Source organism: Saccostrea echinata, unplaced genomic scaffold (assembly GCF_033153115.1).
Source record: "Saccostrea echinata isolate AGI-Se365-2 ecotype Australia unplaced genomic scaffold, CSIRO_AGI_Sech_v1 ptg000042l, whole genome shotgun sequence".
Classification (NCBI taxonomy): Eukaryota; Metazoa; Mollusca; class Bivalvia; order Ostreida; family Ostreidae; genus Saccostrea; species Saccostrea echinata.
The window spans coordinates 4,398,452-4,410,375 of record NW_026889791.1 but is presented as its reverse complement, the minus strand read 5'-3'; the positions used below and the strand labels follow the sequence as shown (position 1 = coordinate 4,410,375).

Here is an 11,924-nt window from a genome sequence, read left to right as displayed (position 1 = left end):
CTTTACTCAATTACTGTAGTGCTTACCGTAACCGTTTTTACCGACGGCCTACTTTCATTTCGACATTGAAATGTCGAGCCCGATGGAACAACGTGTATAAAATGGCATAGTTCTGTATTCAATGGCCAGGTAATTGTACTTTATTTATTTATGTTTATTTCAATCCCGATTAACATTATTGTGATAGGTTATCGTTTATTATTCACAGTTTCATACATTTATGCTTAAAGTAATCACGGATATTGTGAATAATCATAATGTGATTGCTGTCAACATCAGACATTGATCATCCTGTTGAGGAAATAGGAGTTTGACACTATTTGAGTGTGCAAAAACTGGTATAAAATTACACCATATATCGGTGCAAATGTATTTCTTTGTTATGCGAGTGTTATATTTGGGAGTGAAACGCCCTAACCATGTAAAATATCTGATGATTGATGTACCATATGTCTTGACTGAGACCAAAAAAGTTACGTACACCCTGATGATGAAAAAAAAGGAAAGACTACTCAAATTTTTTCTCAAAATCCCTGTGATTTTTATTTTTCTTTTTTGTGCTGCTGTAGTTGTGGTGTGGTCTTATTTCATTTTTTATAGATATTATCTTTTTATTTGAAAGGGGGTGTGCTTTAAAAAAATAAATGTAATTCAATTTTGATGTTCTTAATTTTTGTCATTAAGTTTGTGTGTTGAGGAAAGGGAAAATCCATCCTTCAGTTTCTATAGAATGTTATATACTTTGTATTTTTATGAAAATCTTTAATATGTCACTGCATGGACATGTACATTATAGAGGCTGTGCATGTTGTATGATATGTATCTAGACGTTGAGGGGACCAGGGCATAATTATACTTAAGAGATAGCAACTTCTTCAGCATATACATGTTTATTTGCTCAAAACATCACACACAGCCTTAGTTTTTCAAACTGCATTTATTCCAAGTAAAAAAACTTGGTGTTTGTTGAATTCAATTATAATATGTTCTCATATTGTCTGTGGGGATAGACTCTTTATACAGAGCTAGATTCACTTTATGCATAAGATAGCCCTGTAGAAATACAAACTGACTAACACTCTATGTCCCATTTTAAATATGGAAGTATTTAAAGATCCCCTTAGTATATCAGAGTCTCTGGTGGGGTGAGGGAATTTCAGTTACAGATAAAGCTTTGTTTGTTGAGTACCTGAAAAGAGTTTAGATGACATTTAAAGTCCCATTGAAGCAAGAATGTAATTTTCAATCTCAAGCATATGTAACAATAATTCATAGGAGATCCATATATTAAATTAATTCTAAAAAGTAACAGAACTTGATATCATTAATTTAATATATAAACATGTTTGTATCCCTTAACAAATTTACAATACATATATAATTTTTCAGGATTTATTTCAATATACCACAATGTCTTCACAATGTCAGACATATAGGATGGCATACAGCATTACAAAGATGGACTACACGACAAATAGCCATAGTGACTGTTTTGTCCTTTGTTGTACTAGTGATTATCTTTGTAATATTGGAAACAGTACTTCTGAGTCAGCCAGTTATCAACAAATCACATCACAAGCATGTTTTTGTAAAAAGTAAAGGACTGGGTCCTGCGGTACATTACGGAATTGTTATAGACTGTGGTAGCAGCGGTAGTCGGGTGTTCCTGTATTTCTGGCCACCGCACTCAGGAAATACTAAAGATCTTCTCAACATTCAACAGTTCATGGGTAAAGATGGAAAGCCAGTCATTAAGAAAATTAAACCAGGTATTGTTTACATCTTTTTTGTCATTTCCCTCCATAATTCTGTCAAAATCATTAAAGCAGAAGAAATTTATGCTTCATCAAAGTAGACTCTCATCAGGTACAGACAGTAACAGATCTGTCCGATTGCCTGTGGCAAGTAAAATCTCAGTTCAAGCAAGTGAAAGTACCTATGTACTTGTCTGATTGAACACATGGATATTTCTGTTAGAAACATATATACATGTATATCTTTATCTTACGCTCACTTGTAAATGAAATAATAAATTGAATGCTTGACTTCTGTTACTAGATAAGTCATTTTCAAGCAACATTTGTTTTATAATTGGATTTGTTATGCTGTTTTCATTCATGCTAGTTCAAAAACTTAAGCTCTCAGTATGACAGTTTTGTTACTGTCTTGTTTTGAATCTAAATACAGGTGACTCTCGATGGCTTATGATATAGTTTATTTACTTACTAAAAAAATACATTATTCTGATCATAATATGTATAAGTGGTAGATATCTCATACTTCACATAGTCATCTCTGCTATTACAAGCATGGGAGGGGACACATTCAAGATAAACCATGGAATCCTAGTAGGCCTACTGAAACTGACATTGTCTAGACATATTCTCATAATAAATGAATTGTATTAAATTAAGTTAGTAAAGTTAGTAAATTTACTTTCTTTAATACAAATCATTTATTTTACAAAATAGTTCTAGACAAATCACTTTTCAGTGTACCAAACCTCGATCTTTCTTGAGTTATTAAAACAAAAAATTTAGTTACTTTCTTTTAAAATTCTTACAACCAATTTTTACATTCAGACAAGACAAAGTTTGAGTTCACTTGCCCAGATCTACACTAAAATTCATAATTCTGTATGTCAGGTTTTGATTTTGATAAAAGTTGTTTCCATGGTCATCTGTTGGTTAGTAAAAATTAATAAATTTCTGTGAAATTCCTTCAAAATACTACTCCCCCTTCAATTTTAGTCGAATTTCAATAAAACTTGGTACTCAAGTAGACTACATTTCTTTCAAAAGGTTACTTCTCCTACAGTTTTAGTTTGATTGCAACAAAACTTTTCACACTAAACAAGGATCATTATTCTATTTATTAATAGGTCATGCTATTTTTAAGTACAAACAGCTACATTCTCATCAGAGACTTTGGATTTTTTAGTGTATTATTCATAACACATTAATTTTTTTCAAGCTCTAGTAGACCGAACAACTGATTTACTATGATTGATATTTATTTCTATTTCTAGGTTTAGATACATTTAAAGATAACCCTGAGGCTGCCAGTGACTATATCAAGCCTTTACTACAATATGTATCAGGCTATATACCAAAGGAACAACAGAAAGAGACACTTTTGTTTATTCTAGCAACAGCAGGCATGCGTATGATCTCAGAAATGTAAGATTCTAATCACTATGATCAGCAGTTATAATTATTCAAATGTATGGCCTGCTTAACATTTTTCCACAATCATGTTTTTAAATTTTGCAATGGTCATGTAGTTGTATACTTTTTAGCTCACCTGAGCCGAAGGCTCAAGTGAGCTTTTCTGATCACATTTTGTCCGGCGTCCGTCCATCTGTCTGTCTGTCTGTCCGTCTGTCTGTCTGTAAACTTTTCACATTTTTGACTTCTTCTCAAGAACCACTGGGCCAAATTCAACCAAACTTGCCACAAAGTATCCTTGGGTGAAGGGGATTCAAGTTTGTTCAAATGAAGGGCCACGCCCTCTTTCAAGGGGAGATAATTAGGAATTCGTGAAAAATTAATGGCATCATTTAAAAATCTTCTTCTCAAGAACCACTGGGCCAGGAAAGATGAAACTTATGTGGAAACATCCTCAGGTAGTGTAGATTCAAGTTTGTTCAAATCATGACCTCCGAGGGTAGGATGGGGCCACAATGGGGGATCAAAGTTTTACATAGAAATATATAGGAAAATATCTTTAAAAATCTTCTTCTTAAGAACAGCAAAGCCATGATGGGTCATATTTATATGGAAGCATCCTCAGGTAGTGTAGATTCAAGTTTGTTCAAATCATGACCCCCGGGGATAGGATGGGGCCACAATGGGGGATCAAAGTTTTACATAGAAATATATAGGAAAATATCTTTAAAAATCTTCTTCTTAAGAACAGCAAAGCCTTGATTGGTCATATTTATATGGAAGCATCCTCAGGTAGTGTAGATTCAATTTTGTTCAAATCATGTCCCCTGGGTGTAGGGTGGAGCCACAATGGGGGATCAAAGTTTTACATAGAAATATATAGGAAAATATCTTTAAAAATCTTCTTCTTAAGAATAGCAAAGCCATGATTAGTCATATTTATATGGAAGCATCCTCAGGTAGTGTAGATTCAAGTTAGTTCAAGTCATGACCCCCCAGGATAGGATGGGGTCACAAAAAGTTTTTCATAAGAGTTTATAGAAAAATCTTTTAAAATCTTCTTCTCAAGATCAGCAAATCCATGATTGGTCATATTTCTATGGAAGCATCCTCAGATAGTGTAGATTCAAGTTTGTTCAAGTCATGACCCCGGAGGTAGGGTGAGGCCACAATGGGTGATCAAAGTTTACAGAGGAATTTTTAGGAAAAAATCTTTTTCTCAAGAAAAGAAAAGCCATGATTAGTCAAATTGATATGAGGCATCCTTGGGTAGTGTAGAATGAAATTTGTTCAAATGAGGGCCCCCGGGGGTAGGGTGGGGCCACAATGGGGGATCAAATTTTTACAAATGAATATATGGGAAAAAATCTTCTGCTCAAGAACAGCAAAGCCATTTGTTATATTGATATGAAAGCATCATCAGGTAGTTTAAAATTCAACCCCCCCTCCTCCCCCCCCCCTTGTAAACTTTTCAATACTGAACTGATTTTTGCTTTTTTTTCCTAGCCAATGTGCCCAGGTGAGCAATATGGCCCATGGGCCTCTTGTTGCATTTGACATACATGTGATGAAAGTGCATTGAATAATTTCGTTCAAAAATTTTAATTGGAATTTTATGTACTGTTCATATGCATATTTATATTTTAGTTCATGTAACTTAGGATGATTGAATTTTTGTTTTATAATGAGAGAGGGAATCCAATTTTCAGATCACAGAAAGCCATTTTTCAGAATCTGTACAAAGAAATCCCTAAGATGTTTCCCTTTGTGATATCTGAGAGTAACTTAGAGGTGATAACGGGGAAACAGGAGGGTGTGTACGCCTGGATTGCCGTCAATTACGTACTCCATAAATTTGATCATGGGGCAGATGGTAGGACTTTGTGATTAGTTTGTTATAGTGTTGATTTGGTATTGCTTTCCTCAATAAGAATTTATTTTACATTGACCAAGTTGTTACTTAATTAATAGTTAGTTATTCCATTAAAATGATTAGTTTCTTAATTATTTAGAACATCCGCTGGTGGCTGTAGAAATTCCTGGCAACACAAACAAAGAAAAGAAAACACACATTCGAAGGAGAACAGTGGGCATGCTGGATATGGGAGGGGGATCCATGCAGATAGCATTCGAAATTACCTCAAAGGTCAGTACACTGCAATTAATCACTATTTAATCATGGTAACTGCCTATATAAGAGGAATTTGCAACAATGTTCATGTTCAGTATAAAAAGGGACATGGTATAGTGGAGCTTCTTTAATCCACTAGATGCCAAAAATCCATAAGTTTCACCTTTCAGATGAAATTTGTCAGGGGTTGAAATTTTCCTTGAAAACCCACTAGCCCAGGGGCTACTGATCAGTAAAAAATTACTAGCCCATATCTCAAACTAACTAGCCCAACAATTTTTTTTTTTAATTAAAATGAAAACATAACAAATGAAAGTTTCAAATGCTTTGGTAACAAATCAAATTAGTTCTAAGTCAAAAGAAACTAATCTACGTAGAAAAGCGAAAAGTAAAATGACGAGATTTTTTTGTTTTCAATTCTGCTAGTCCGATGGACTATTGTTACATTTAAATTAGCTAGCCCTAGACTTAAAATGACTAGCCCTGGGCATCGGGCTACCGTATATTTCAACCCCTGAATTTGTGGGGTACAAATAATTTTTGCATATACCAAGTGTATGTTTTAGTAATCCGGATGCTTCATTAATCTGGACAATTTGCTCGGGAACGCAAGTATCCGGATTAATGACCTTACAATGTACATGTATTTGCAAAACCATCTTAGCCCCACAATGGAAGCTTCACCAAGCAACATGATGGAATTAACAACTGATTAAATGTTATCATGCCCCCACCATGAAATGGCCCTGGCATACAGTGTTATCCCTTTCTATCCATTATTCCATAATTCAATCATTCCATCATAGTCTTCCAGAATTTTTCTAGCTAAATTGCATGTAGACAATGCCCTGGTTTTTGGTATGTCTTGATGTTGATGACTTATAGATCAAGTTTGAGTTTCTTGATGCTTGACCCATTTGTACAAAAGTTATGCCTGAGACTGAAAAATTCTAATAATTCACCTTTTTCAGACTTTTTTTGGCTATGTGCTAGAGATGTTTAAGAGTTAACTAAAGATAATGTCTTCATTTTTGGTATTCCTTGATATTGATGACTTACCGGTACAGATCATTTCAGTTATGTGTTAATTGACCCAATTTTTATGAATGTTGAGGCCCTTAGTCTGAGAAAAATTCTAATTATTCACTGTTTTCCATTTTTCTTTTTTTTTTCTTTGCTTGTAGAGAATGTCTCTTGACTATGATGACAGATCAAGTTAGAGTTTCATGATGATTGACCTATTTTTATGAAAGTCATGGCTCTGTTTTTCTGTACTTTTTTTTTTTGCTATCCCTGTAGATAATGATCTCTGGTTTGTGTCTTTATATTGATGATCGACTTACAAATCAATTAATACATAAAATGAGTTTTATATTGATTGATCCATTAAAAAAAAATATGGCTCTTTAACTTTTCAAAATTTGTAATTATTCACATTTTTTGCCTTTTTTTATTGCTAATTGCTTGTAAGTGATTACCATTTCATGCAGCTCAAGTAAATTGTGTTGGTATAAGTAATTGATGAAAGAAAAACAAAAGCAGCAAATATGATATTTTATTTTTGTGCCATTTCCACCGATTTTATTTTCACACACTTTAATTGACTTTCATGTATTTAAAACTTGCATGTCAGCGGGAGTATTTGTGTAGCCCTGACACATCTAGTTTCAAGATGTTGAAAAAGTTGAAACTTTTTAGAGGTAAAACTTAATATTATATCAAAATTATTTAAATAATTATAAAAAAAATGCCTTTAGATGTTGCATTTAGCATGCCTTTGAACTTCTTTTTCAGTATAGTAACATTCCAAAGCATAGAGTGGCTGAGTTTAACCTTGGATGTCAAAATAATGATATAGATCACACATACAGAGTTTACGTGACAACATTCCTGGGATTCGGGGCAAACGAAGCCAGAGAACGGTATGAAGAGCAGGTGCTTTTATCCAAGGCTCACCAGATTAACTTTGCCACAACAAATATAAGCAACATACCAATCATGTAAGGAAAGAAAAAGGCTTAGATTTTCACCAAATATAAGCAAAAATACCTATGTAAGGGAGGAAAAAGTTTTAGATTCTCATCAAATATAAGCAACATATTGTACCTATCGTATAAGCAACATACCCATCATGTAAGGGACAAGTTGTGTAATGTACTTTATTTCAAATTTGTGATAAAGCCATCTAAACACATCACAACAAAATCTTCTGAATCTAAATTTTTTCCTTTGTTGCCAACAAATTTAGTTTTAAGTGCTTAAAATTTTTTTTTTTAAATACTGTAGATTCCTTATTTTTCGTGAGTACTTATTATCGTGAAATGGCTCTTTCACGTCAAATCGCGAGAACAATAATTCGCGAGTGGACAGTTGATCAAGGAATTTTACATTGATTTCATCATCATAAAAATAAAAGCGAGAAATTTTTTTTTTTTTTTGGTAAAAAATTAATTTATACCTTAAATCTAACATTCTACTTGTATCTACAGACAGAGGACTCATCCTAACATCTCCGACCCATGTCTGCCCGTGGGTCTCACACAGGAAGTAAAGGATGCTCAGGGACACACCCACTTCCTGAATGGACTAGGAGATTATGAAGCCTGTCGTGCATCCCTTGTGAGACTGATAAATTGGAATTCCACAGTTAAATGTGAACAAGCTCCTTGTTCAATGAATGGAGTTCACCAGCCAATCATCTCTTTTCATAACAGTGAATTTTATGCCTTTTCGGAGTTTTGGTACACAATGGATGATGTGTACAGGATAGGGGGGATTTACAACAATGAAAAATTTGATTATGAGGCAAAGGTGAGTGATGTACTTAGATTTTACTGGGGAAGGTTATATTTTATGTTTTTTCATTCATCATTAGTGTGTTAGCACTCTTAGTGGTAATTTTTGTCTTTCTTTGAAGGTTATACATGTAAATTATTTTCTGGTTTCTAGGTTGAAATGCAGTGCACTTTATTTGAAATAATTAAATTGTATACGTTATTACTTTTTTCTTAAGTTTTTTTTACATATGGTACATATTGATTGATGACAAATTTTCCATGTATATACCGGGGTAGTTTTTTTTTTCTTTCACAGAAATTTTGCAGCACAAGATGGTCCACTCTTCTCTCTTGGTATGATGAGAAACTTTTCCCAAAGGCAGACGAGAGCAGATTTCGGTCAGTAAATTCTTTGTCATATGAATATGCAAGCATCTTTAGATAGTGCAGATGCAAATTTGTTCAATTATATCACCCAGAGGGTAGGGTGGGACAGCAATAGGGGATCAAAGTTTTACATTGGAATGTATGAAATGTAAGAAAAAATCTTCTCAAGAACTGTCTAGGCTATCATTATGCAAGCATCATCAGGTAGGTCATATTTATGTTTGTTCAAATTATGGCCCTTTGGGATAGGCCAGTCAACAAAAGTTTTACAAAGAAATATATATAAAGAAAATATTTTAAAAATCTACCTCTTAAGAATACCAGGTTGATTATAAGATGTATTAATACGCAAGCATAGTCAGGTGGTGCAGATTCAAATTTAGACCCCTAGGATGGGGTCACAATATGGTCAAAATTTCTGTTGTAAATAAAGAAGAGGGGAAAAAATTAAAAAATCATATTCTGCAGAACAACAGGGCCAGGGTTTTTGAGGTGAGCATAATGGCCCATTGACCACTTGTTATTAATGAAAAACATTAAAAATCTCAAGAAAACCTTTTCTCAACAACAGCAAAATTACAGTCAGCCATAAGGTATGCAGGTCAAATGTATTTAAATAGCTTAGATTGGGATGAAGGCTTTGATTTTTGATTCATTATCAACATCAGAATGGTGACTCAATTAAGCCCATCCATTTGGCCTTCTGTTACATCACTAGTGTTTAGAAAATAATATAAACAAATGCTTTTTTTAGATTTCAGTGTTTCAAGTCAGCCTGGATGTCAACTGTTTTACATAAAGGATTAAAATTTCCACACAGTTATAAGATGTTGAGATCAGTTCACCAGATTAATCAGCGAGAAGTACAGTGGACACTGGGAGCTCTTCTGCACCGCACTCGATACCTTCCACTTAGGTCAGTGATAAGCACTCGATACCGGAAGTCAATGATAAGTATTTGATACCTTCTGCTCATGTCAGTGATACGCACTCAATACCTTCCACTCGGTTAGTGATAAGCACTAGATACCTTCCACTCAGGTCAGTGATAAGCACTAGATACCTTCCACTCAGGTCAGTCAAAAGCATTAGATACCTTCCACTCAGGTCAGTGATAAGCACTCGATACCTTCCACTCAGGTAAGTGATAAGCACTCGATACCTTCAACTCAGGTCAGTGATAAGCACTAGATACCTTCCACTCAGGTTAGTGAAAAGCACTCCATACCTTCCACTCAGGTCAGTGATAAGCACTAAAACCTTCCACTCAGTTCAGTGATGAGCACTTGATACCTTCCACTCAGGTCAGTGATAAGCACTTGATACCTTCCACTCAGGTCAGTGATAAGCACTAGATACCTTCCACTCAGGTCAGTGATAAGCACTAGATACCTTCTACTCAGGTCAGTGATAAGCACTAAATACCTTCCACTCAGGTTAGTGATAAGCACTCGATACCTTCCACTCAGGACAGTGATAAGCACTAGATACCTTCTATTCAGGTCAGTGATAAGCACTCGATACCTTCCACTCAGGTCAGTGATAAGCACTCGATACCTTCCACTCAGGTCAGTGATAAGCACTAGATACCTTCCACTCAGGTCAGTGATAAGCACTAGATACCTTCCACTCAGGTTAGTTATAAGCACTAGATACCTTCTACTCAGCTTAGTGATAAGCACTCCATACCTTCCACTCAGGTCAGTGACGAGCACTAGATACCTTCCACTCAGGCTAGTGATAAGCGCTAGATACCTTCTACTCAGGTCAGTGATAAGTACTCGATACCTTCCAATCAGGTCAGTGATAAGCACTAGATACCTTCCACTCAGGTTAGTGATAAGCACTCCATACCTTCCAATCAGGTCAGTGATAAGCACTAGATACCTTCCACTCAGGTCAGTGATAAGCACCCGATACTTTCTACTCAGGTTAGTGATAAGCACTCCATACCTTCCACTCAGGTTAGTGACGAGCACTAGATACCTTCTACTCAGGTCAGTGATAAGCACTAGATACCTTCCACTCAGGTCAGTGATAAGCACTAGATACCTTCTACTCAGGTCAGTGATAAGCACTAGATACCTTCCACTCAGGTTAGTGATAAGCACTCGATACCTTCCACTCAGGACAGTGATAAGCACTAGATACCTTCTATTCAGGTCAGTGATAAGCACTCCATACCTTCCACTCAGGTCAGTGATAAGCACTAGATACCTTCCACTCAGGTTAGTTATAAGCACTAGATACTTCTACTCAGGTTAGTGATAAGCACTCCATACTTTCCACTCAGATCAGTGGCAAGCACTAGATACCTTCCACTCAGGTTAGTGATAAGCACTAGATACCTTCTACCCAGGTCAGTGATAAGCACTAGATATTGCGGCCACACAATATCTCCAGGGGGCTATAATTTGAACAGTTTATAATCTACACTTAGTCAGGAAGCATTACATTAAAAAGTGTAACGGTATCTTTTCTGGCCCAGTGGTTCTTGAGTAAAAGATTTTTAATGACACACCCAATTTTTACATTTTCTTAATTACCTTTCCTTGGAAGAGGGCATGGTCCTTCATTTGAACTACTTAGAATCCCTTTTTAGCCAAGGATATACTCTAGCTATGCCAAGTTTGGCTGAAATTGGTCCATTGTTGTGTATTGAAACTATGCATTTTTAAAAATGTCCATGTTATATAGTGAAATATTCAAATGAATGTGCAACTGTAGTTCTATTTCATGGTAATTAACATTTTCTTTTTTTTCTTCCAGGGAGATGAATAGTTTTGAAAATCAACACAGTCCACCACCTTGGATAAAGAAAACTAGATTTGTAGACAATGAATATGTGATAGTTGTGTGTTTTGTGATTGTTTTTGTGGCAATTTTGTTATATTTGAAACATTTAAAGATCTGCCAAAGTAAGAAAATAGAAAAGTTACATCATGTTCCATCCATGTCATATTTCATGGTTGAGGAGGACCAGATTGAACAAGGACTTAATTATGTCATGATCAGCAAAGCAGATTTAGAGCAATGATTGTTACCATGGTTACACTGTATTCTATTTATAGTATATGTCTCAGACTGTCTGTTCTGCACATATATTTATTATTAATCGACTTCTAATACATACCTTATTTAAAATAGAAATATATATTTACATTTCCAGTTTTGATATTATAATAAAAACCATGCCAGTAAAGTTGGAGATTATACCTTGAAGTTCATAAAAAAAATTGTACAATTTCAATTTGTTAATTTTGAAATAAAATATGGATATGTTGAATCAAGTATATATGTGTGTATATGGGGGGATGATACATATAATACATCTTTTAAAGGTACACTTTAATAAATTCTTAAGTAATGTATAACAAATATCCCTTGGGCTGAACTCAAGGAATTTCATCATTCTGATAGAGGGCTAGCTGAGCTTTCTAGTTTTCCTGTCCATGAGCAAAA

General features: G+C 34.9%; 1 protein-coding gene across 1 annotated transcript; it reads left to right on the top strand.

Moving 5' to 3' along the window:
- Window positions 1-72: 72 nt before the first annotated feature.
- On the top strand, window positions 73-11,679 carry LOC133201192 (ectonucleoside triphosphate diphosphohydrolase 7-like). Its single transcript, XM_061336981.1, has 10 exons — window positions 73-129; window positions 1,390-1,769; window positions 3,029-3,179; window positions 4,877-5,040; window positions 5,180-5,313; window positions 7,093-7,298; window positions 7,788-8,109; window positions 8,392-8,474; window positions 9,217-9,378; window positions 11,232-11,679. Exons 1-10 carry the CDS (start codon window positions 122-124, stop codon window positions 11,497-11,499), a joined length of 1,878 nt encoding a protein of 625 aa, XP_061192965.1. The 5' UTR covers window positions 73-121; the 3' UTR covers window positions 11,500-11,679.
- The last annotated feature ends 245 nt before the right edge of the window (window positions 11,680-11,924 follow it).